The 27,670-nt window shown below is 39.4% G+C and overlaps 1 protein-coding gene across 1 annotated transcript; it reads left to right on the top strand.

Annotated features, from left to right (window-relative positions):
* The first annotated feature begins 107 nt into the window (after positions 1-107).
* Positions 108-27,126, top strand: swap70b (switching B cell complex subunit SWAP70b). The gene is made up of 12 exons (XM_067492795.1): positions 108-317; positions 1,155-1,295; positions 12,483-12,656; positions 13,675-13,902; positions 14,851-14,997; positions 15,132-15,240; positions 16,116-16,297; positions 21,325-21,432; positions 22,144-22,310; positions 23,674-23,872; positions 24,322-24,418; positions 24,845-27,126. The coding sequence occupies exons 1-12, from the start codon at positions 222-224 to the stop codon at positions 24,961-24,963; spliced, it is 1,767 nt and encodes a 588-aa protein (XP_067348896.1). The 5' UTR covers positions 108-221; the 3' UTR covers positions 24,964-27,126.
* Positions 27,127-27,670: the final 544 nt, after the last annotated feature.

Consider the following 27,670-nt stretch of genomic DNA (forward strand, 5'->3'; position numbering starts at 1 on the left):
CATGAACACATGTGGACACAGCCCGTGGGACGTCGCTGAGCGGTGCTGCAGCGCTCCGATCTTCTTCGTGCCCAAAACGCAGCGCGGGTGACTTTGTGCGCGTCATGTGACTTTTCCTCTCTGCGCTCCACACAGACAGCTCAGGCACTCGGAGAGCGACGACAGCGAGAGTCGGACACGCAGGAGCCAACAGAAGACCATAAAACGTTGAATGCGCCACCATGACCCTGCGCGACGAGCTGTTGAAGTCCATATGGCACGCGTTTACGGCTCTGGACGTGGACAAGTGCGGGAAAGTCTCCAAATCACAACTCAAGGTAAAAGGCTTTTATTTGAGTTTGTTTGGCGTCTGTGTTTGTTATGAACAAGCAGGAACACGAACACACACACACACACACACACACACACACACACATCCCTTGTTTCCAGCCGGTTCTTATCTTTTGGCAAATGATAAAACACTTCAGTGGTTTGTGAGCCGACGGCAGCAGAGACGCACCTGCTGCTGATTATCTCCTACCGACCGATTCAACTTGAGCAGAAACATGATTGTGAGTGTGAGACAGCGTCAGGAATGAAGTGTTACAACGATGCTCGTGAAGTGAACTTAAGTAAACGTGTTTAAGAGAATCTGTGGTTTGTGACCATAAACCCGTGACGGACCTGCCTAAGGCTCAGACTTGTTGTCATCATTGTCCTTCATTAATAGGCAGCATTCACCTCAGGATTTCCAGCCTGTGAACCTGTTAAAGTGTTGACCCATGTTATTAGTTTGGCTCAGTATCCGTGAACAAATTAAAGTGAAACACTGTGAGCTGCTGTCAGTCTGACGGAGCCACACACAGCTGCCTCTAAGTGTTGGTTTCTAGTTTTACGCAGAAGGATGCTGCCAAAAGACATTCTGGGGAACCTGTGAGGTCAAAGTTCTGCAGAAATGGTCTAAATGTGGAGGTGAAGTGTGAGTTCAGCGGATGTCATTTTGTTTGACGCTTGGCCCCCGAGTCTCCCTGTCTCAGTGTGGAGGGAGGTTCTAAGATGTGAGATGCTGTTGTGTTCTTACCTTTTTGTAAACACTTCATCGATGGAACAAACGAACAGATACATTTTTCTCAGCCTCGTGTTTAATTATAACTCCAGGTTTCCCATCATTCCAGGTGCTGTCTCACAACTTATGCACAGTGATGAAGATCCCACACGACCCTGTGGCTCTGGAGGAGCACTTTAAAGACGATGACGAGGGTCCCGTCTCCAACCAGGGCTACATGCCGTACCTGAACAAGTTCATCCTGGACAAGGTCAGTCGACAATGCTCCTCCTAACTGTAGTAACCTCTGTGCTGCACATCTGTGCACAGGTGACTAGTATTTTACATTCAGCCCAAGACATTAAAGTCATGAGAATAACCAAAATGTCTTGGTGTTGCTGATCGAACAAAACCTTACATTGACTTCATGAGATAAAGTCATGTGGTTTAGGATGTAGCTCTCGTTGTGGCCTGTCTGTGGGTGAGTTCACGTTCTTCTCCTGTTTGTGGGCTTTTTTAGACAAACTGAGTCACCAGCCTGCTGTGACTCTTCATCTCTCTGATGGAAAATGATACATTGTCAGAGGTACAAAAACGCAGACTTGGTAACACGACGCTGTTTCCAAGGACATCATTTCCACCGTAATCGCTTCTCCCTGGTGCACTTACATTTTAAGTTGCTCCGTTTGACTTCTCTGTACAATGTTCACGTCGTCCAGCACATTACAGCACATTTCATTATTATTTTGCACATTACACTTTGCACGAAGGACGAAGGTATGAAATTCGAAATGCCAAAGGTACTGATTAAGGAGAAAGACGTATTTCACAATAATGTACTGTATTATATAAATGGATTGTAGTGTTCCATGCTTTGTTGTAGACTTCAGTTTATTGCAGCGGTTGGCTAGATGGAAAAAACTAAAATGCGAAGTAGAAAGTAAATCCGGCATCTGTAACGTGGTAAATGTACAGTACATGTGACTGGTTTTAATGTCATGCTCATTGTCAAGTCTCAGTTTAAAACAATTCAAATCGATTGTCCCGCGTGTCGGTGTCGGCATGTGGCGTCACTGAGCCCAGACAGAGGCACAAAACTATAGTTGATCACATAGGTTGGCTCGTTGAGCTGCCAGTCTGTCCCTCTCTGATGATGTCACAGCATGAAGACAGCGGTGGCCATTGTTATATTTAGGCCTTTCCTCTTTGTGGTGTCATGAGCGGCAGATAATTTTAGAAAAGTTGTTGTGTGATGTCATAAAGTTGGCGAGTGGCTGGACGATTGTTGCATGACGATAAACTGTGAGCACTGTGTCGAGTCATAGTTTGTTTTTGTTTGATCCCTGGTTCACAAGTTTGGAAGTGTTTGTTGATTCTAAATGTATCGGCCGTTCCCTGATCAAGTTAGTGTTCATTTTTCACATTCTTTCGCAGAATTATGCTCCGTAGCTTATGTTCATGTAAAGAGGTGCTATCGAAGCCTCTTGTGACACAGATCTTTGCTTCTGAAAGTGTTTTGAGTGACGCTTGTCTTACTAGCCAATCAGAGAGCAGCAACCATTTCTGCTTCGATGTCAAGTTTGGAAATATTTCTACCAAATCACAATGAATAACTACAGCTACTTGCAGGTTCGTGCAGAGTGTGATGGAGTATTATGACTGAAGAAAACTGCAGCAGAGCAGAGACGACTGGCTCCTTAGTCTCATGTTGGTGATACCTTAAGTTGGCCACTGCACTTTTAAATGATTGAAAAACTGAGATCGTGAAGTTTCTAGTTTGTTTTTGTGACTGTGAACCTGCTTGAACAATCAGTGGAGTTTTTGTTTGTGCTGCTGTGAAGTTACTGTGACGATGCCCGAAGGGACCGTGGCACTAAAGACTTTGGACCAAAGTCTTTGTGTAAATGTCCTGTGTGGGACTTGTCAACATATTCCATTGGTTGTTGTTAAGATGATAGTTTTCAGGGTTGGTGGTGATAATTTTTCTTTTTCTTTTCTGTTTTTTAAATTATTATTTGGCATCTTCAGCTTCAGGACTCCTATCCTTATCCTCAGAGTTAACTCATTTTTTCTTGCTCCAGCTTTTCAAAGCATTTGTTGGTGTTTAACAAGAACACACACTTTAACCTTTTAGCTATCTTCCTCTTTTTGTCTCCTTTGAAGTAGTTTAACAGTTGGAAACATCACCTTATTTCACATTTCCTTGTTCTGTCTTCCACAATTATTCTCATCTGGACTATTCCATCATGTGGAAATATGGTATATATCTTGTGCATTATGTTTTCCCTAAAATCAGACTCTTCACACACTCTAGATCTTTAAATTGTTATAAAGTTTGCAAACTTCACACAAATCTGGGCTGAGGTTGTAATGACAGATCGAACTCAGAAGGGTTTTAGACAGTTGCGTCACTGAGTGACAGGGAGACTTTTCTTTAAGGAAATGCAAATTCTGGTTTTAGGTTCGGGAAACGAGACATGACGTCACTGTCAAACATTAGCCCCCCTCAACACCCACGACTTTCCATACACACAGCCACCACACCCATCCATTGAAGTGACCCTGCAGTAGCAAGTGAGGGCGGTGGTCAGTACACTGAACTGCTTCTACTCCTGAGGAAACTCCACCCATTTGCACAAGGAAACTGTGCATGAATGTGTGTGTGTGTGTGTGTCTGTGTGTGTGTGTGTGTGTGTGTGTGTGTGAGTGATGTAACCAGATTTTCAAAAAGCTGGAAAACAACCTAATTTTGACATTAATACAGTTGATGCATAAAAGAGAAAAAAGTAGCTGAGTTATGAAGGAGCCCCTGGACCAATGTGAACCTTTTTAATTGTTAGAAAGTCAAAAAAAACAGTAAAAAGATGCAAAATAACAACAAAGATACAAAAATGAACTGAAATGGACAAAGAAGCTACTATAAGTAAAAAGGCACACGGAATCGCGCAACTAAGATGACACAATGCCACAAAAACCAACAACTTACAGCTCTCTTTATTCAGCAATGTTTGACTCCTGACTGTTTAGAAAATCAAAAAAAAAATGATAAAAGGCAACAGTCGTTTGACCAGGAAGCTAGTTTAGTTTACATTCCATAACTTTCCTGTCTGTTTTAAAGTACAATCCTGTCATATCTCCTGAGGGTTTCAGCCATCACATTGTCTAAATGTTAAAAAGGCCTTGGTCAGCAGCAGATGAAAGGCTGTGTTCTTTATTTCCTGTTATTTATGTTACGTTGGTTAATTTATTTCCTACTTCTGTGGCTGGAAATCATAGTTTTAGATTATGAATATTGAGTTAACTACATCGATTGGCCAAAACATTATGACCACTGACAGGTGGAGTGAATAACATTGATTATGTTGTTACAACGGTGCCTGGAAGTGGGTGAGATTTTTTTTTTTAAATGGCAAGAAGGTAATTTATCCCAGATGTTGATGTGTGGGAACAGAAACGCCGCTTTGGATTTGAGCGTCTTTGACGAGGGGCAAACCGTAATGACTGATTCAGATCAATTCCAAAACTGCTGCTCTTGTGGGATGTTTTCGGTCTGCAGTGGTCCAATTATGGAGAACTAGTCAACCCACAATGGGGTCACTGGCGTAGCCACAGACCAGTCAGGTTGCCCATGATGACCCAAGTCCATTATGGGTAGTAGGTTAGCTGCCGGAGGCAGTGGGATACTTTGGCAATGTTCTCCAGGGAAGCTTTGGGTCCCGCCATTCATCTGGATTTTACTTGGACATGTACCACCTACCTAAAAACATGTGTTGCTCACCAAATACACCATGTAATTGTCTGAAAGACATGTTTATTAAAATGTTTATTATTCTGGTTCTGTTATAAGTTCAGAATTATTTTATTTCATACAACTGTTAAAATGTATTTGTAACTAGGTCTGTATGTGAAATGCAAAAATGTTTGGTCAAAGTTGAATGGGCTTGTAAAAGCTTTTATTTTGATGGACGGGTCATGTGACTAGCGTTGGTGAGGGGCATCACGGTGGCATTATGGGTCAAGCAGCCCCCAAACAACCTTATTCTGCACTTGGTTCAAGAGGCGCACGCTGCAACGGTGCTCGACTCATGTTGATGTGGTTTTGTATGAACACTAGCCTGAGAGATTTTGACTGGGAAACATGTTTTCATTTCAAAAGTTGTATGTGCTTTTTATTTCTTGTAGTTTTCACTGTGTCTAATGACGAGAGAGAGAGAGAGAGAGAGAGAGAGAGAGCGGAAAATAACTACTTAAAAGACATCAGTATGATGCGTGGGCAGTATTTCTTTGGACCAGTGTAGCTACACACCATACTGGAAAAACAAGGCCCCACCTCACAACTTACAGGACTTGATGCTTTTAGTGGTCTAGTGCAGTCCATATCTCAACAGGAAAGGGGGACCTACTCAATATTAGGTGGGTGGTAATGTTATGGCTGATCTGTGTATCTCTTGGGTTTTACATAACACACATCAGGACTATGGCTGTAAAAGACAAAAGCTGAGTAAGGGGCTACCTATGTTTCTGAGCAGCCAGTGGGAGTGTAGTAAAATCATCCAATCAGGATTGGTGTTCTTCACTAGGACTCTGCATGTATTGAGGGGCATTACAAAAATGTAGGGGCTCGCTGCCCACCCTAGCACCACTGTAAGTTCCTGCCCACTATGTGGGAGACAAAATCTATACAAAGAATAAATGGCTACAAATAAATAAAAAGAACGAGATCAAAAAAACAGGGAGATTGAAATTGTCCCTATGAATATTTTCTAAGAGTTTAAATGAAAACAAAGAGACACAGAATGAATCCAATACAAATATCCTGTGTCGTTCAGTGTTGCTTGGGGTTTACAAGTCCGTGTCTGTGCCCGGGGGCTATTGTCTCATAATCCATGTGTGTTAGGGTGTGTGTCATCCTCAGTCACCCCACTTACCTGAAACAATACAGCACAAAGTAAAGTGCAGACGGTTTAATCACAGCTGTGCGAGTGTGACAGTTGAGCTCAGTAACCCGACGCTAAACCACTGACGACTGTTGATTTGGCGGCAGACCCTGTGGTGATGTTCAGGAGTCAGCACTTTGTGGTTTGATGGAGCGTAGTGTTCCTCAAGAACAAGTCATTCTCTGTTTCCCCTTAGTTCCCTGAGAGCGAGGAGGACAAAACGTCACCGTTACGTTGTGAAGGACGGCTTAATCATGTGACTCAAGTTTATTATTCCTCCTTAGTCAGCAGCCTGAGTAAAGTCAGCGGCCTGAGTGAAACAAATAACTGGGTTTCTACGAGTGCTGGAAATCCTTGAAAAGGCTTGAATGTTAATGTTGTATTTTCAAGGTCTGAAATGTGCTTGGAATTTGGGTAAAGTGCTTAAACATACTTGATGTCTTGCACAATAAATAGCGGTGTGACTGAAACTAACTTCTTTGCTTAGTAGGTGGAGGAATAAACTAGTCTAAAATAAAAACTGTTACTCCCGGGTCTCTTGTGACTCAGACTGTTTTCACGTGTGACACTGAGTCGGACAGGACTGCGCTCAACATGCCATGAGGTTTTTCGTTTTAATGAGCGTTTGCTCGAAAATGAAAAATCCAAAGCAAAAACAGAACCAAACCAACGAACAGCGTTCATCAGACAACACCTACAGCTGTTCATCATAGGAGGGTCTCTGCACCTCCAGGTCACATGACGTGTGTTGTCGTTATTGTCGTTACTTAATTTGGTTTCTCGTTCATTTGAAATAGCAAGACCCAAACATTAGAAGCATGTCTTAATATAATTCACTCCACTACGACTCATACAGAACAAACACATAGTAGAAAAATGTATGATATATTCAGCATAAAAAAATAAGAAATTATAACCTTGTAAATGTAGAGTTCATGACAGAGCTGCTGCATTAGATTATCCATGTGGTCATAATGAGGTTCTTGCTTTACTTGGCTCTAGTTTGCTGTTTTGTCAAATCCAGTTCTGCTTTGATTTGCACACTACACAGAAAAATGCTCTAATTATTTACATTTTCACCGACAAATGTATTTGTTATATTTACAAATGTTTTGTCAAGTGAGTACGTTCTTAATTTCTTCTGCTATTAAGAAATTAATTTTGGTTGTTTATAGCATATTTCCATCTTAAAAGTGCTTGAATTTGACTTTTTAAAAGTGTAGGGGCCCTGAAATAAGATGGGTATTTGAGAATGAGAACTTTTGCAATAAAAACACACATTTTTTTGACAATTTGACAAATTCCTACATCTTAAGTCTCAAGTACCTAATTTTTTTCAAACTGGGGACCATAGATTAGTGCAATCAATATGATCTTTGAGGCCGATACTGGTTTAAAAAGAGAGTTAAAAAATCACACAAGAATTTATATCAACAAACTGAATTTCCTAACACAATCCAATGTAAATATATCAAGAATATTTTACGGTAGAAAAAGGAACTTTTCACTACTTTCTGGTGGCAAACAGAAAAATATTCAGTCACCTGAATCGCATCTTACTACATTTCACTTGCTGAAGACAACACACCCAAAAGCAAGCAGGAAGTGAAGCTGCAGCTGCAGTTAAGGTCTTGACAACATATCACCAGGGAAGAAACTCAGCACCTGGTGATGTCTGAGTTTTGCACCTAAGACAGTCAAGCTTGAAATGAGTCATAAAACTGATAATTGACAAATACCTTAGAGCTACTAAAATCTCCTGGCTGTAATTTCTGAACCGTACCTCCTAATATTTTCAACCAAACCCTTAAATTAAAGCTGACAGTCATTGCTTAAATCACATCTTGAGGGTTTCATTTTTAAATCTCCTATGGTGGTGCAGAAAGCCAAAATAATGTAATATCTTCCATGATCAGATAATGATCTCCTTCATTTAACCTTCGAAGGGAAACAAGTCTGTTTTGCCTGCAGCACATTGGGTGACACAGCTTTTCTACTCTGTCCTGTCTCCTGCAGTTGCATCAGTCTGTTGAACAGAAAAAGGATTTTAATAGACGATACAACAGTGTATCTATTTCCTCTGTAGGCAGATTGTGTTTCAAGTCAGTCATGCAGAGTGTCATGTTGCATTGTGACTCTTGGAGACTTTTGCCCTGTAGCAGGTGTTTCAGAGTCAGAAAATGCCGAACCGAACATGCGGAGGAACTCATCGGTCTGTACTGTTGCTCAGTCGACATGAACGTTTCAACCTGAGAATGTGTTCTGTTACCCGTGATCATTGTTGGTGTGGATGTTTCTTTTTGATTAAGTGAAGTTTGCGTTGTGTGTCTGACATGTTGAGAGAGCAACACTGTGGTGCAAAACAAACTGTAGTAAGAACTGATAATGTTTCTGCAGAGCTCTGACCATCCATCTCAGTTACTGCTGGTTCTATGCTTTGAACAAAGCTGGTACCCCCCCTCCTCTTTTTTTTTTTTTTTTTTAAATCACAGAGGCAAAATAAATGTGTGCAATTTGAGTTGGACTAAGTTAAAACTGAACAATACCAATTCCCCATCTGTACAGTAGTTTTAGCGTATTGTACGTGTACAGGTTTTGGGCTCTATGAAGTAACCTACCAACATCTGCAGGGTTATGTGGTAATGCTGTGCTTCGGAGCATTACAGACCTCTTCTGTTCTACTCTTAGCTCACTTTCATTTTCTATCATGTTTTAAACTTCGCAGAACATTCAGCTGTTCCTGTTGCGGTGAATAGTTGACCTGCATCAAACATTAATTAGCTGATGATCCTGTTTAACTTGTAATAAGACACTTAATTGTCTTGTTGTTTATCACCCTCGGACATCAGTCGTTCCACTGCGTGAGCTGTAAATGCTGCTGCAGGTTTGGGATGCAGCAACTAACGCTGAGCTTGGCTCCTGAATCTTAATGAACATGTGGCAGTGGAGAGGAGGCCAGGCAACGCTGACAAGGCTCTTATTGTCGAAGTGTAGAGGCTGAGACGAGGGGAGAGCGAGAGAGGAGAAATGGAAAAAGACGAGAGCCAGTGACCCACAGGGACAAAGACAAACAAGAAGAGCATGACAGAACAATGTTAGACGAGTAGCTGCTCTTTCATAAGAGAGTCTTTCACAACCTGATCCCTCCTCATCCGTCATGTCTTCGTGCTGATTCATTCAAAACCAGAAGTGTCAAAGCAGAAGACGATTCGTTCTCATTAACACAACCATCATAATCACGAGAGACGCATTCAAGCTGCTGAGTGATGACAGTGGATTCAGATTCTGGTGTCTGCCGTCTGAAATATGATTTCAACATAAGTCAAAATATTGTGAGGAGCATTGTCACAGCAGCATGCCTACATAACACCACCTGTAGACCACAAAACATTTTCAGTTTCAATTTTACAAAAATAGCAGCTGGGTTCAGCTTAAATCGGTCAGTCACAATTCTGTACTTTCTTCCTCGAGTTCATATTAACAATCTACATTATAGACATTACATTTTAAAACCTAAAAGCATTAAATAAAACTCAGTATCCCACTAATAAACTTTAAACAGAACTTTGCACTACAGGTTGAAAATACTGTATCTTTTAATTACATATAGTGCAAACTCTGTCAACGAATACTCGCTCACTTTTGTCTTTCATCGTTTGCCTTAATGCGCAGCGTCTTATCACCTGTTTTGACACCTGGTTCTGTCAGAAAAGAAGATATTTCTGGATACAGATGTTCATAATCACACTTATAATCACATAAAATTACCTCTACAGTACGTTTACTTGTCTGTGGTTTATCTGTTAAAGCCTCTGTATTGGTGACAGCTGTCCATTCTTCTGTTCCACTCCCATTGAGGTAAATGACCACAACTGGGACATGAGCCTGGACAGATGGGCCTGTAAACTGTAACTAGACATCTGATGGCAGTAATTCTAGTCCTCCACAACAATTTGCCAGGCACAATGAAGATCTACCAAGTTTCTAAATTTTAACAAGGAAATTGCTTTCAAAATGTATTTTTATTGGTTGAAAAAGTGCCTTTACAAAGGACAGTAAGATGTTTGGGGGCTTTTAGTCATATATTATGATTCTGAACAGAGGAAGCTGACTAATGCTGTAAATTTTAAAATTGTCTTTATTTCTTTTTTGTTTCGTTTACCTGTGTTGGATCCACTGCTATTGTTGTTATCGAATCAAAGCAGAAGATATTTATGGTGTATTGCTCTGCAAGTTATTTTTCTGAAATGTCTGGAGCTTTGCTTCATTATTGTTTTATTTTTTTTTTGACCGTACAGAGGTACTGATTTGAAATTCTCTCTGTCTGTATACTCATGACACCTGATGCATATTTTCATCAACATGTGGATGTTTCTAATCTTTGACCACAGTAATGTGTCAGATGACTGCATTTGCTCATGTTTTTAGAAATATCATTAAAAAGGTAAAAATGTTGCATTGAGCTGCAGGAAATTTGGGAATTTTCTATTTCTGTTCTATAGTAGTTTTGCTGAACCACAGCAGCAAGTGCTAAACTTTTTACAGCCAGTGTTTAAGGCTTTGGGGAGGTGAGCGTTTAAGAAAGTTTGGGTGGGGTATTGCTTTAATATCCAGCCTTGGTTTCCACACACAGGCCCTCACCCTAAATTAGCACAATAGAAGGTTACATCAGATCCTGTGCAGCCTTCGAAAAATTAAGGCGACTTCACTGCAGTCATTCAATGTTGAATGACTGCAGCTGAATGTTTCTCACTCACACAGAACCTGCGAGCACAATGGAAATAATTAAACAGCTGTGAGAGGAATCAGGGTGTCTTCAGTTTGAGCAGCTTCATGATTCAAAAGTTTATTTTGATGTGAAAATAATCCATTATCTCAGTGGTGTATTCACACTGATCTGATGCTTTTGCTTTGACACAATATTCACGTACCGGCTTTTCCTGCAGCCTGTAGACACCTACTGAGAATTCAGTAAAAGGCACCTTCATACATTTCATAGAGAAAAAATTTTGTTTTTAATTTTCATGTTTTGTTTTCAGCAAAAACAAGGCATCTAAATTGCATGAGTCCAAATACAATGTTCCTCCATAATAAGTGTAATTTAAGAGAGGAAATATTGTGATTTGGGTATTTTTACTTTTCTACAGTAAAGTCCAAATTGCAGTATGTAATGTTAACTGAGGTTTTACAGTTTAAAAATAGTGCAAACCTTTTATGGCACTGGACATTTCATACCAGTTAAGCTCTATTAGTATTACACATTACCAAATGGAATCTTTAAATTGCAGCTTCCTGGTGTAATGTTTAGAACTGGTCTATATTAACTGTTAAATCCGTTATGGTCTTAATAACTTCTTATTAGAAAGTGGACAGGGATTCTAGCAGGACTTTCTATGGCTTCTAACACCTGATGTCCTGAATAAAGCCTTTGTTATTTTGCATCTGAAGGAGAACTGCTCTGTTTCCACATCACTGGCTGCTCAAACCACTGTAACAACTGCACCAAGTAACTCACACAGTTTATGTGAAGTGTTTCCGATAAACTTTGAATTTTAAAGCTTTTTAATCACAGCGTTGTTGTTGTTGTTTTTGTTGTTGTTTTTATTTTGGTGGCTTGTTTGGGACGGCTGCCAACAGGACGAGCACAGTCGGGTTGCCAGAAGTCTCCATGGAGATGTTGCTGTTCACCGGTCTCAGAGAAAACATTTCCCCTCCACAGCACTGATTGTACCTTTCAAGAGCTTTCCTCCACTTTTGCTCTGGAATTTGGCTCGTGGAGATTTTTTTTTTTTTTGTGTTTAACAGACCACTTTTCTTTTCTCACTTTTTTTCGGCTTTGGCAGAGATTGTGCCATCTCCCAGGGGAAATGTATTTAAACTTGGATAAATGAAAGAATGATGTGGGTTTTCAACCAGCAGCCTGTGTGTGTGGTCTTCACTGGTGGCTCTGAAACGGCACTTCTAATATTTCACTCTGAAATAGAGATTCGATATCATAAAATGGAAATTCTCAAAGTACAAAACTGTACTTTAATATAGTCCTGGTGTGAATGTGCTGAATCGTCCCTGTGAGTGTTGTTGTTTTACTGACAGCTTTTAATGTTATAGGTGGTTAGAGTACTGCATTCAAGACATATACTCTGAACTCTTTGGTATTTCCACTGATTAATTTACTTAACAAATAATCTGTTAGCATTAACAGGCTTTTAGATAAATGTAGTGGAGCAAAAGTTATAATATTTTCCTATGGAAATGTACTGTAGTAGATTTGTAATATAAATATTCCAGGACTAAGTGGTTCTGTAAGTCTTGAGTAAATGATTTACACCCCTGGAATCTTGAGGACACAGCCAGATAAAGCACTGGCTTTGAATTTACTCCGGTTTCACTCAGCACACTGAATATTTGCCAAAGCAGTAGGTTTTATTTGTGAACTCTGCTGAACTCAACAGTTTCTCTGTGTCTCTGGGGATAAAAGTAAATCCATGACTCACCACAGCTGTTGCTGATCTCTCCCACAGGTGACAGATAACTTTGACCGTCAAGACTTCAACAAAATGTGCTGGACCTTGTGCTACAGGAAAAACCTGCAACAGTCTCAGCTGCTCATCTCCAATGACGACGCCTTCAAAATCTGGTGCATCTTCAACTTTCTGTCTGAGGACAGATACCCTCTGATTATGGTCACTGAAGAGGTGAGCGTTCATCCCACCATCGTAGTTAAAAGACAGGTTGTTATTCTTTTCTGTTTTTAAGTTGATGATTAGGCCTAAGGGTGGGTGAGGGTTAGGGGTTAGAAAAATAAACAAATAAATAAATAAATAGTGGGACTATTAAAACTTGAGCGGTAATTTTTTTTTTTTTTTTTTCAAACCAAAGTCAAGACACAGGCTGTCAGGAGTTGTGTAATGTAAAGACTAAGCATGTCTCCAGTTTCTCTTTAAAGGATAAAATGGGTCTTTTTCTAAAATAAACTCTAAACAATCACTTAAATTAAGGACTGATTATTAATATGTTTAGTTTTCTGGTCATGGTCTAATGAACTAATCACTGCAATTCAGCATTAATGACCATTTAAAACTCCACTGTCAGTAGAGCGGCAGGTTGTTCACAGCTCTGAATATGTTTCATAATTGTTGTTTTCACTGACACTGGGCACAAACCTAAAAGGAAAAAACCCACAGACACAACAAACCACCAGAAACCACGAGAGTTTGACATATTTCAGGAAAAGCACAATCTTTATAATGTTTGGCTGGAAAACTGGACATTCTTCATATAAAACACTTCTTCTAGATCAACTTGCCCAAAACTTCAAAGTCTGGTCAGGGCTTCTTTAAATGGACCACTGTTTATTTCAAGATGATACCAGTGGTGTTATTGTCATTGTAGTGAATGTGGCCCTGCAGTAACTGGCAAACTAAAAATATATATTGCTCAACAGCAGAAAAGGAAGTTTCCAGCTTCCTGTTCTTCTAAAAATGCTGGGAGATTTATTGCCGGGTATAACAAACATCCAGCTGAATCACAGGAAGATTATTTTCAAGAGCAATGTAAATGTATGTGCTGCCCATGTAGGGAAAATAAAGTTAAATACACAGTGGCCACAGTTGATTGAAACATGGAGCTGTTCATGAATATTTAAAAGAGGACTCTGTGTTTTGTCCTTGTTTGTGTGTAATCATCTACAGTATTTACTTTCTCCATGCACAGATCGAGTATTTCCTGCGGAAGCTCACAGAGGCGATGGGGGGCAGCTGGGTGGAGGAACGTTTTGAAGACTACAAGTTGCAGCTGAACTCGAAACAGCAGTGTCTGAACGTTTGGGAGATCATCAGCCTGGTGGGGACGGGTCACTTCAGTAAGGGGATGGACCGGCAAACGCTCTCCATGGGCATCAGCGAGGTTTACCAGGAGCTCATTCTTGACGTGCTTAAACAGGTGGGCAGCTCACCTGCTCAGACAGAGCTCTGATGATAGTGTGAGTTGGAGCGGACCACAAGTACAGCCATAAGAGTCACAAACTATTTGCACCTCCAGTGACAAGAACAACAAGGAATCCTGCAGAAGAACTGTTGCAAGTTCACCAAGATGCTGGAAACAAAAAGCTGTTACTAGTAAAACACGCTAAACAACTGGGCCATTTTAAAAGCAAAGTGTGATCACACATTGTCTAAATAAAAACTAGTGATGTCATTATTTTATTAAGCATCACTTTAGATGTAGTGGCTAAAACGTTTGAACAGTGCTATAAAAGACCTATTTATCCTGCCCTATGTGAACATGGCTGAGGATTTAAAATTTTCGGTCTTAACCCAACCTGAACCGTCGGGTACCGACGGGTCGGTCGGCCTTGGTTCAGGTATCCATCGTCTAATTCACAGCCTGACAAGTGGAGCACCAAACAGCTGGGTTAGGGTTTGGACCGTTCGTCGGCTTTGCTGACAAAGCAAATGCAAAGAAACATTAGAAAAATATTATATTTGTGGGCTCGTATGAGCTGCAGGTGCTTCTTCAGTCTATCAGTCTAGAAGTGTAAAAGTCAGGGAAAATGAAATGAAATGAAACATTGTAACTCCAGTGATTAAAATGAACACAGGATTAAAAGCTAATCACAAAAAACGATGAAATGAGGAGCTCATTTACTCAACCTTGCACATTACGACAAACCTAGATAAACACACAGTTGCTGGAAAAGATCAGATTTAAAACTGACGTTTGCAATAGATATAAAACGTGGAAGTGAGAATTTGTGGGTATGTGAGGCAGAGATGTATATTTGTGTAAAATATTGTGTGAATGTGTTAGTTCACGTAGAGCTGCATGTAAACACAAAAACCAGCTACTTTGAATATGAGCTGAAATCCACGCCTGCCTTTCTCTGTGCAGGGCTACATGATGAAGAAAGGTCACAAGCGGAAGAACTGGACAGAGCGTTGGTTCATGCTGAAGCCAAACTCTATCTCCTACTACGTCGGTGAGGACTTGGCCGAAAAGAAGGGAGACATCTTACTGGACGGAAATTGCAGTGTTGAGGCAAGAACCTAATGTTGTTAAGAAACCCGCTGGGTTTCCCATGTAATCTTAGAGGAGCATGGACTGTTCTTTACTATTCTTCGTCTTTGCACAGATCTGTGTTGAAGTCCTCTTTTGTATTGTTTTCCATGCAGCCTTTGCAAGATAAAGAGGGAAAGAAGTGTCTCTTCATCATCAAATCATCACAGAAAAGCTTTGAAATCAGTGCGTCAGACAAGAAGAAGAAGCAGGAGTGGATCCAGGGTCAGTAACTCGAAATTAACTCAATATAAGAAACAATTTTGAGCAGCAGGTTATTTATTTTAAAATACAAAGTAGGGCTGCAACTAACAATTATTTTCTCAATTAATTCTTTAACCTAGGTTAGAAAATGGTGAAAATGATGTTAGACATTTACATGTCATAGAAGCAGTGATTCATCATCAAAATATTTAATGAGTTTGACTTTACATCATGTTATTTGTGTCTGCAGATTGTTTAATGAAATGTGACACGAAAGTAATATTTATTTTCATTATGAGCTCATCTCTTATTAATTATTGTGTGTATAAAATGTCACAATGTAAAAATGTATGAGGGAGTCAAAGGAGCAAAGATACTGAGTTTATCATCAACAAAAACATGAATCTTGCAAATAGGGAAGAGGTAGAGCGGTTATCCATCAATCCCACAGTAGTTGGTTCAATCCCCGGCTCCTCCGGTCACATGTTAAAGTGTCCTTGTGCAAGACTCTGAACCTCAACTTAGTTGGTCCCAATCTGCCCTGGTTATCTTGGCACGTACACCCCATCAGTGTGTGTGTGTGTGTGTGTGTGTGTGTTTGTGTGTGACTGGGTGAATAGGAAGCAGTGTAAAGTGCTTTGAGTATCAATAGGTAGAAAAGTGCAGAGCATTTACATTAAAAAAGAACATTTGGCATTTTTGCTTAAAAATTACTCAAATCTCAAAGTTACCTATAAATGATCTGTTTGGCTAATCAAGTCTGAGGTTCCATGTGCGTCAGGATTATCAGTTTGGACAATTACTAGTTTAACTTTTTTGTACATATAATTATGGATGACAACTTAACCTCAAAGCTTTAAATGAAATCTCATCATGACTGTTTTGTTATCTCTCAGCCATTCAGAACTGTGTGGGCCTGCTGCGTCAGGGACGGCCGGCGCCGCATTGCGAGGCTAGACAGAAGCGACGAGAGCTGCGACTGAAGCAGCAGGCCGAACAGGAGGAGCTGGAGCTGAGGATGAGGGAGCTGCAGACAGCCAACGAGGTCAAACAGCAGGAGCTGGAGAACATGAGGAAGGTAAGCGCACTTTAGTGAATCCAGTCGGGTCAGGAAAAATCTATTAGCGTTTCACAGCTTGTCAGCACCTTGTTCTAGCATCCTGAACATAACGCAGGTCAGTGTGGAAATGTAAGGACGAGTAGGGGCCGGCCAAACATGATGTCAGCGTGCAAAGTATAACAGATTCATCCTTATTGTAGCCTGGTAGAGTTTCTTTTGCATTTGTTTGATTTGAGTTAGACAGTTACTGAGCTGCAATGCCAAACAAGTGAAGGGGTACTGGGTGACCTGCTCGGGTGACTTTCTTGACCTGGTTTGGTTTTGGCACATTAGTGGGGTTTTTTTTTGTTTTTTTTCCAGCTTTAAGTGATCCCAGATTTTGGACCATTTGTGAGGTGGACGTGTTTGTACATGGTGGTTTATATATTAATGAGTTTAGTTTTAGACTTTTTAGTGCCACTTAAAGGTGATTTGAGACCAAAGTTTTAATGGAAATAGTAAGAACCTTCTCTTTCCAGATAAACCTCAATGTTGGGTAAAAATAAACAGTTAAGCCTGTTTCACATATAAACTATGGATGATGTCAGGAGAAATCAGCCTTGACATTGGTGCAGAGTTGTGAACACATGCAACACACAGCAGGAGATTCCACGGGTGAGAAACTTGGGTCACGTTACACAAGTTCTGTCACGCCATTAAAATGGTAGTCGAGATAGAAACGTCATTAACAAGCCCATTCGCTCGCTTTAAATCCTGCCGACAGTTTGGGACAGAACTGCACACACAAGCTCACGCACATAATAAGAACACTGTACTAGGCGACTCGTAGGATAAAGTCTGGATAATGTCAGGAGTGTCAGAATTCCAGTTCGTGTGAGAAAGGGGCTTAAAGTAAAAATTATTATTATTGGCCGCATGTGTGATTCCACCACCTTTATTCCGATTGCCCCAAGTTTGAATTGCTTTCGACATCAGTGGCTTTTTGCCAATGCACCGAGATAAACCTGTTTCCCCTTGGGATGAATAAAATGTCTGTCTATAAACCACAAGTAATCGTTAATCTCAAACCATTTGTAGTCAGTTCCTTTAACTAACTAGTTAGACTAGTTGGACTGGCAATGAAAATACTTTGTAGAACGAAATGGAAGAAAAACATGTACATGGATATCGTACACACTCAAACTGTACAACTCAATCTATTGCTGGACCTTGAGCCTGTCAGACTGCAGCTGTTAACTTAAGCTACAATGTGTTTACTGAAATATTAAATTTTAATTTTAGGAAAATCCCTCCCTCAAAGCACTAATAAAAAAAATAAATAAAAAAAAAAGGAACAGGACAATGCACTCACCCAGAATGTAAACGTAATGCACTATTCTCCATTAGAAATCATTAGGAATCAAATCCAACTGCAGCATCAATCATATCTTGACACAAAAACAATAAAATCTAACTATAAATAGTCTGTAATTCTCTTCTTGTAGACAAATCACAACTGACTGGATTATTAGTCCATTTACAGAGAAGGCTTCACACACTTTTAAGCACCAATGTACTATAAGACACAGACTAGTTCGTCAGGTGGATCAGTGGACTTTCCTGGCAGATTTATTTGTAACAATGACACCATGTTTCTAGTGTTTATCATTGCAGCTATGATGATAAACCTTGGTTGTCTGATAAATCCTCAAACTCAGGGATCTGAGTGGTTTGCAAACCTCCTGTGTTTATTTATGGATATCACAAGAAGGAAATGTATTTCCTAGGAGGAAATGCTGCTTAAAAACATTTCCCAACAGAATCATAATCACTGTAGTAGTGTAACTAAAGTAGAAGTGATACAATCTCAAACCTGTTCAAACAACCTTCTTCAGCATTAATGTAACACTTTAAAATAACACAGATGATTGTAAGTTTGTGAATTCTCCTACAAATAGTATTTTGAGATGACACTGCTGATGTCAGGCAAAGTGTTGATGCTATCTCTCACCTAAAAACTGTGAGACTCAGGGTCCACTCATGAATACCGATAATAGATCAGCTCCTCCCCTCGGCCTCACACTAATGAATAGCCTGTCACTTGGCACAAACAGAGGAATGTGGATTGAACCAGCATGAGGTGAAGAGGACATCAAATGGTTTTACCAGTTAATCTCCTTAAACCTGATTCACACTTCTGTCTGTCAAGGCTGCTGACTGGCTGACTGTGTGTTAAAATTCAGTGATTATGTGGATTTGATGAATGTCTGCTTCCTGTTAATAAAACGGCTGCAAGGTTAACAGGAAGTGTCAGCTCCACAATCCATAAATAACTCACCATGATTCAAACAGCCTGTAGGTTATAGCTGAGTTGCTACTAGTCTGGTAGAGATTAAATACAAAAACGTTTTTCAGGGTAGTTTTTTGTTTGGTTAACTGGCATCTGTCTAATCTATACTCTCCGTGGGTAAAAGCCATAAATTGACCAGGTGGTCTCTTTATATTCTTATGTAAATAGACGGGCCAAAACATTAACAACACAGCTAGCCAGAAGGTTAGTCTAGAAGAAGAAAGTGATGGTGCTGAACAACTTGTTTGCTGAGTTTTTTTGTGCTTTATAAATGCATGTTGGAAGGAGGCAGAGAAAGAAATAGCTGAATCAAGATTCCCTCTGATGGAGACTAGGACTACGTCAAGTGACAAAAAAAAATTACCCCTGTGAGGCCCTTACGCTGGCCATGATGGGGGCACTGCAAGGTGTGCTGGGTTTTGCAACACGTTCAGCATTGGCTATGAATCTAGCTTAATAGAGTGGCATAGGGGTGTGTGTGTGTGTGTGTGTGTGTGTGTGTTTTTCTTTTAAGGCCACTCTGGAAGTAAGCATCTTCCTGGTTATTTTGGCAAATAGGATTACATCTGATCTACAACTTCACATGCAACTCTTTCTGAAACTCCTCCCAGGCTTGTTCTTTAGGTGCATTGGGCAACGTACAGGCCCTGACTTACAGGGGAAGTACAGTGAACTTACTATGCACTTGCTATTGCTGCATCAAAAGTTTCAGTGTGTTTGTCTAAGCCCAGTGAGACAATGAAACCCTAGAAAGTCCAGTTTGAGTCACAACTGTCACAAATCTGCACACATACCAAGAAAAATGTGGTTATCTTTATAGTAATGGTTTTGTCCATTGTTACAATGAGCATGACGCAGCTAGTAGAAATATGTGGCTCGTGTAGTAATTTAACAAGAATGTAGCCTACATTTTAGTGAGACCAGCTGGAGTTCTACTAATGGTGTCAAGGATGCCTTTCTTTGACACCGCTCTCCTAAGAATACACAACAATCTGCCACTGAAGTGTCTGTGTCACATACTGTGGTTGGTTGCATCAATGAACAATGAATCTGTGTTCTCTCAGGTCTGGTGACACAGTTAAATATGATCCTGGAAGTCCAGCTTCAGTAATGGAACACTGGTTTCTATTAATACTCTGAAAAATTATCAAAATGGCAACCATTTTGTCATTTGTTACAATAACCTGAGTTGACAGTCGAATAAAGTGCTCATGCCCCCCCCCCCCCCCCCCCGGTATAAAATGCTCTTAAAAAAAAAAAAAAAAAAAAAAAAAAAGGATAAAGATGCTGTGGCAGTTGATCAGCGAAAATTTCAACACGTCTGTTTGTGCCCTCTAAATCTCTCCACGCATGGCTGATGCAGATACTCAGGACTTTGTACTCGCAGGATAAACGTAAGATAATGTCAGAAGAGTCACACTCTAACATACACCACCACTAGATCAGGTGCAGATAATCTCAGAATTCCAGTGCATGCGAGACAGAGGCTTATGTGACAAACCTAGAGATGCAGCGGCAGTCACATCACACTTGTGTAACATACAGTGTTGTAGAAGACAACAGTTTGTCTTTGTTTGGCACTGCTCTCCTCTAAATGCACAACAGTCTGGCTATTGAGGTGCAAGTCTCCATCCCACATAGTTCTTGTACGTGTGTTCATTGTGCATTCATGCAGATACGGGAAGAGGCACTCTGACATTCACACTATGCTTCTATAAGTAGTAGACTGTCACAGTCTGCTGACATTTTACAGCTGGGTGATGTGAATCAAGAGTGACTATTAAAGATCAGACACAGTTTAATTTTTTATTTTTGTTAAGATTTATTTCCTATTTTTTTGTATTACAATGTTTATGTGCAAGGAGGGTTTGAAATTCAGTGATTTGTTTTTACTTTTTTTTTTGCCTTATCGTTTTTTGTATTGAATACAAATGGTCAAATGGAAAATGTGTTTGACTTAATGACAGAATCTGGATTTCTTTTGCCTAAATAAAAATTAATATTTAAAAAAAAAAAATCAAACACAGGAAGAAAAAATAAATAAATAAACACTAACCAGAAGGGAAAGGAACTAAATACAGCAAAACTAAAAAGACAAAGTGACATTCTGTTTCAAGTATAGAATGTAGAAGTAAGGTAGTGATTTGTTCCAACAGAATCAGTAAAAAATAAAATATAAATCTGCACTTAAATAAATTTAGTCAGATTGTTTAATCTGCTATTAGTTCATAAAGTCAGGGAGTTACTTAAATCACAAATTCAATGTTGGCCATAGTCAATGTGGCAAGCAACCATGTCTGAGGTGTGTATAAAAGTGAAGTTTGGTTTTCTTTCAAAGAATATTAAGAGGCAGATAAGTCTGAAAGGATCTGGGTTTTTTAAAGGCAGTTACAATTTCCCAGGTTACCTTGAGTTTCTTTAGAAATCACCATGGCAATGTTTTTTTTTCTGCATAAGTCTACACTCAATTACTCATTCTGAGAAGGCATATCCACTTATTTTTAGATCACTGCTTTTACTTTTAATAATAACCAGAAGGTAGTTCCCCCTGATGGGGTATAATATCAGTCATATGTGCACTGTAGCTTGGTCTGTGTTAAACATGCAGTTAACCAGAATGTAAGGGTAATACAGCATTTCCCCCCCCTCAAATTTACAAATATTTAACCATATACAACCATTTTTTTTGATTGCCTTCTCTATTGTTTTTATTCAGGCTCTGGAAGAGGCAGCATCTTACGCAGCAGAAGAAGAAAAGAGGCGTCTTCTGACCCAAACTGAACTCCAGGACCGCTACAAGATGGACCTGGAGAGAGAGAAAATGGTACAAAAACACACCTCATCTGCTTCTACTGAATTATTACACCAGACAGGTGGTGGAGCAAGAACAACTGGTAGAAGTACAACTTCCTCTTTTTGCTGCTTTTGGTCAGATGTTGTGAGCTGACTATAACACACTATTGCCAAATACAAAAATGCCTCCAAAGAACCACTACTGCTCATTCGGAGAGACTTTCAAATCTGAAATTTTAACCTTAACAGCAAGAAAGACGTTTTTAAGTTATGCTGATGTTCTGACCACATATCTAATTATACAGTATATGGTGAACATGTTTATATGAAGCTTACATTACACTAACCGTTTGATTCTAAAAAGAAACATACGTGTTAGTATCTGGTTTGTCAAACATGCAACTGCGACCATCACTCTTTCTTCTCTGATGTCCTGTTTCTTCTGTTGCCAAGAAAACAGAGCACAAGTGTAATTTTAGTTAAAGGAATTAATGAAAATTCTTCCATAAAAGTCAACTTTGATACACACATTAACATTATCTGTTAATTATTACGCAACTAGGGAAAAATCTTACTATGAGTTGTTGTGTAATCATAGGCACATGTGTACTCAGTGTGTACAGACCTGAAGTTGTTACATAAAGCTGAAAAGCTAAACGTATTCATTTAGGACCACTTACTAAAAACTGTTAAACTGGAGTGTGAATTCTACGTTAACTCGTTCTCTGTATTACTTTAACAGGTACGGCAGCAGATGGAGGAGCAGGTGGCCAAGAAATCCACAGAGCTGGAGCAGTACCTGCAGCGGGTCCGTGAACTGGAGGATATGTATCGAAAACTGGAGGATGCTCTGGATGATGAAAAGCGTGCAAGACAGGATGAGGAGGCCGTCCGCCGGCTGCAAGCACGGTCAGTCAAAGAGTAGAGGAAAGGTTCCATCCAAAACTTTACACTGTATACTGTTGGTGTGTTAGACAAGTGGCTGTACAGAATTACATTAATAAAACAGAGAAAAAAATGCAAACAGGATTATATGGATGTAGTATATGATTTTCCTGGTAAAATATGTTTTTTCCTTAAAAGCAGATGGTAGCTTTTAAAAGGTGAACTTCAGTAAACACAGTCAGGAAACAGAACTTAGGTTGAAATAACAAAGCGTACAGCAAAACCAACTTTGCAAGTTTAGCTGTTGTAAGTGATTTTCGAGACAGCGAAATTTAATTCCAAAATAACAAAATTATGTTAATACAACAACCTTGGTTACTATAAGGACTAATGATAACTCTGTGGTCAAACTGTGTCAAAGTGCTCATCAGTTACCCACCTAGCGGTATAGTATTTCAGTTAACTGAAACTGAAACACGGTTTCAAACAACCGTGTTGCCACCCTCCCGTTTTTTATTTGAGTTGCACATGCAGCCACACATTCAGCTTCTACTTCCCTCTCTCCACTGTGTTTCCTCTCTTCTCCTTCCTTCCTCTATGCTGATGTTCCTTTCTCATGTCTGTCTAACCAGTAGTTAGCATGTCAGCACCACTGACCACAGTGTCAGAATTAAACCAGTGTTAGACAGTGGTCAGTTATTTGTGCTAAGATAATAAAGAGCATTTAGAATTTTAAGATGGAAGGTTTGGCTAAAGGCTTGGTTTTAGTTGAGAGAGTAGAAATGTAACCTTTGATCTATGAAAATCAAATATTACTCCTAAATAACAAATGGTGTTTTCATGTGGAAGTAAGTTTACTAAACTAGCCACACAGGCCGTATGAGATGCAACCAGATTACGGGAGAGGAGATTTGGGAGAAGGCAGCAGTTTCATAAGGTGAAGTGAGGCAACTTCTGTTTTTGTGCTTTGTCAGTGGCCCCGTTGTAGTTCCTGTGAATGAGACATGCTGTTTGCAAATGTGCTTGACCAGTTTGTCTGCTTCTTTGAGTTTGTGTAAAGCCTGTATTAATACAGTTACAAACCCAATTAAATAAATGTAAATTTACTGTTTCCCTCAGTTATTATAGTTATTCTTGTTCATGTATTTCTTGAGGAAGACAGGACTATTATTGGCTGCCTGTACATGAAGAATATAAACAAAGTAGATATCCAGAATTCAAGTTTATTCGAGTTTATTTACAATAGCTGAACCTTGTTAACAGCACCATCTGCTGACTAAGACATGCTATAGCTACCTCTGGTTATCATTCATTTATAAAGGAGCTGCTTAGATTGAAGTTATTTTCATTGTGTCAAGTATTTTTGTTTTTGTTATGTATGGAGCAGGTTGCTGGAGGAAGAGGCCACAAAGAGAGCAGAGTTGGAGCAAATTCATCTGCGGCAGCAGCGGGCAATCTCAAAAACGGAAGCTGAGAAACAGGAGCTTGAGAAGGAACGTCTGGTTAAAGAGAGTGCGCTGCAGGCTGCAATGGAACAACTGGAACAGCTGGAGCTGGAGAGGCAGGGGGCCCTGCAACAGTACCAGGTCAGCTGAGACCACTGAAAGTGTTGATAGGATATAACTATCACTGTACGACTTTTCTTCAATGAACCCAACCCAAGATCCTCCTAAACAGTTCTTTACATTTAATTTGTGAAATAAGTATTTGAAAGCTTACAGTTAAACTTGAGCTTTATTCTTGCAAAGAGCTAGAATAAGGTTAACTTTGCCCTTTTCTAAAATAAAGTTATACTTAACCTGTGATACAATTTTGGCCAAGAACTTTATGCAGCTACAAGGACCTTCAATGTGCCTTCACACAGCATACTGTATCAACAGAACCATCTCAATCATGCAGTTTCTTGGGCAATAATGAAAAAAAATTAGGACCTTATGCAATGGTGTTATTGCAAGAATGTTGTTTTTAAATCTTACACAAAGCGTGTTCTAAGTGTTAATAACTGTACTGTTTTTCTTGTCCATGTGTGAGCCAGACTGTGATGCAGAAGCTGGAAGATGCAACCAACAACACAAAGTCCTGGAAGCACAAAGTGGCAGAACACGAGGGCTTGTTACGGCTAATTCAACCAGGTACCAACACACCAACGCTCATCTCTTTGAAAACTGGCTCTCATGCCTGGTCCCTAGCATCTGTGGCCATGCATTTAGAATCACAACTAACGTAACATTACCAAACACGACTACTCACACTGTGGTTACAGTTGCTCCTGTACGTTGCAGTTAAAAGGATAACTGGTCGTTTTCTAAATTCATTGTACTATTGCTCCAATGGGTGACATGTTTTTTATTTTTAATTTATTTCAAATTTCTTAACTTTATTTTTTTACAGAGGGTCATACACTGCATTATAGGGGAAAGAAAGAAGAAAAAAAAAAACTATACGGGACTCAGTCTTAAGCATGTTTTTCTTTCATGTTTTTACTGCCCTCTAGTGGGTCGATGAATGGAATATTCCTACCTCAATGGTGAATAGTCTCTTGAAATTCTCTTCTCCAGGTTCCAAGGCCCAGCCGATGATCAACAATTGGGGCATAGCATCCTTTTCTGAAGGAGAGCTCAGCCTGAGAGAGAAGCAATGGCAAGAAAGAAAGAATCAGGTGACACAGGCTCAGTAAAGCTGCTAAAAGCCCTGAACCTTAAACATATCAACAATGCAGAAGAAATGACAAGCCCCTGGGATATACAGTCCATGATAAAACATGTCCACTTTGCGCTCGAAAAGACGTCTCTGATGATTGGGTTTTCAATAGAACCCAAATTTGAGATTCACTAACAATATTAATCATTGAGGGATAATTGGGTCGTAAAATTTTATCAAACCAATTTTATTCAACAAAAACACAGAAGATGCCATCGGGGAAAATGCTGGAACAGCAGCTTTGTTTTTGTTATCCATTGTTGCATCAGTTGTTTGTTACTGTATAACTGAGCAGCTAAAGAAGGAAGTCTAATGGGTTGAGTTTTTTTTAATTTTCCTTTTATTTATAACATAGGGTACAGGATGTAAAATGAGTTGTAAAGAAATAGAGGCTCACCTGTGGTTGTTCATATCAATTTTTTACCATAACTACCACTACAGGCAGAGAGCAGCAACAGTTATATAGTAGATAAAGTTGAATAATAAATAGTGTCTTAACAGTTTTATTTTCCAGTATTTTAGCAGTGACCCAACATTTACACAGTGCTAACAGACCTAGTTCTGAATTCTGAAAGATCATGCCGTCTACTTTTTGACCATGTAAGACAAATGGCCAGCTCACAGTTGAAGCTACTAGTCTCTTTAGATGTCTGTCGCTAGTACTTAACAGTCACAGCAAATAAGGTTTGGAAACATGGGTAATGATCATTACAATAATTTTTAGACATTCAGTGTCTATATCACATATACAAACATTCTTTACTCAAAGAAGCTGACGCACCTTTCTGATTCTAAGGAGCCTGTTACTGTTGTTTAACCTTTTGTTTAAATCTTCTTATTTTGGGGATGTTTAAGGGGGTGGAACAAGTTGGATGTTTGTTGGTTCCAGCTTGTGACATGACAAATCATGCAAATCATGGTTGTTTGACATCAATTTGTTTCTAAGCTTTTCAAAGGGCAGAGGAAGCTCTTTTACAGAATTAATTTGACAAACTCTTTCAACCATGCCTGTTCTGTTTGTAGCTTCATGAGATGTCTATGTTAATGGCATGCATGCAGCAATACACTCACAGGCCACTTTGTTGTTAGGTACACCTGTACAATCCAGTACAGCAGCTCTGACATAAATTCTACTTTTACACTGTTATAACTTCTCAGTTTTTAAGACTAAACCATCAGAAAGATGAGGATTCTACTCTGTTTATTATTGAGGTCAAAGTGGTTGGTGGAGTCGTACTGGACATTACAAGAAGAAGAGGTGGTTCTAATGTTTTGGCCACCCTATTTGAAATGAATGAGGGGGAACCACCTCTTACACATTACAGTCAATATGATGATATCATGGAGAGGATTTACTGACAATATACAATATGGCACAGCCCTACTGTGAAGTACTAACGCTTAACCGAGCCTTTAGAAGCTAACCATATACCCTACATAATTAAAATTTGTTGATTTTAAACTGTTCATCTTATTAGACGTCATGAGTAGAAAGGACAAAGTGGAAAACAATTGCACACCTAACAGTGTCTCTGTATCTATAAAATGCACTACTGACCCAAAATCTCACCTGTTCAATGTCAATTGCTTGATTGTGTTTGAGGTTCAGCATGTTGTAAAGTAAAGTACATGTGCTACTGAAATGGCTCTTTCCTGTGACTACTCTACTTACTGTTAGGGAATGATGTAAGTGATATTTGTATATGTTAACAATGATTTCCTTTTTCTTACAGTTTTGTTTTTCTAACTAATGTGGAGCTACATACCAGTGGGGTCATTAGAGCTTGGGGATGGTCTTTCTAATGTAAAGTCAATGTTTAACAAAACGGTCTTTAGAACAAACACCCTAATTTTAAATAACAGACTTTACTAAATCATTCATGCTGATCATCTAGTACTTTTGCCTGATCAAGGTTTACATGTGTTTCATTAACTGGCTCTTAATCATTTCCTGCTTGCAAACGCTGTCAGAAATAGGGCATTCAGTCTCAGTCCAAATATGTATGTTAATTACAGAACATTTGTACTGTAACCATCAGTGTCTTTGAATTGTTACAAGTAAACGTTTTGATTTATATTTTGTTTTTATAAAAGTAAAAAGCTGAAGACTGAACTATGTTAATAAAACATTGAATACTAATTTCTCTGGATTTCATCTTGCACTCTTTGGGCCTGAGAAACAGATAAGAGACAAACTATCTTTATTAAGAATGGCCATAAAAGCTTTTCTGCCTCATATTTTCTTCTGTTTTCTCAGTCATCTTATTTTTTGAAGTTATTTAATGATAGTGTAGATAAACCTTACATACTCCAATAGACATTTGATGATTTATAGACTAAACAAACTGAAAACAATATTCTAGACAACCATACATAGCTACAGCACAGGTCCACTGCCAGCTGCACTTTACAAACATGATCAAACTTTCTAGTCACTTGTTGAAAAAATTGCCTTAACCTCCCGTGTTCACCAGAGGGTGCTAGAGTGCAACAAAACCTGCACGACAAAGTTAGAGAGCAACAGTTTTTCCAATGGAAAAGGAAATAACCATCATGAAGAGCCACACTTGTTGTCAAATGACATTATGCGTTCAGTCATCTGGGGGTAGAACGGATATAGACAAGTGGTGACTCATTTTCATGACTTCACCGTCTAGATGTTCCATTTTCCAACTTAAAGTTGA

This window comes from Channa argus, chromosome 23 (assembly GCF_033026475.1).
Source record: "Channa argus isolate prfri chromosome 23, Channa argus male v1.0, whole genome shotgun sequence".
Lineage (NCBI taxonomy): Eukaryota > Metazoa > Chordata > Actinopteri > Anabantiformes > Channidae > Channa > Channa argus.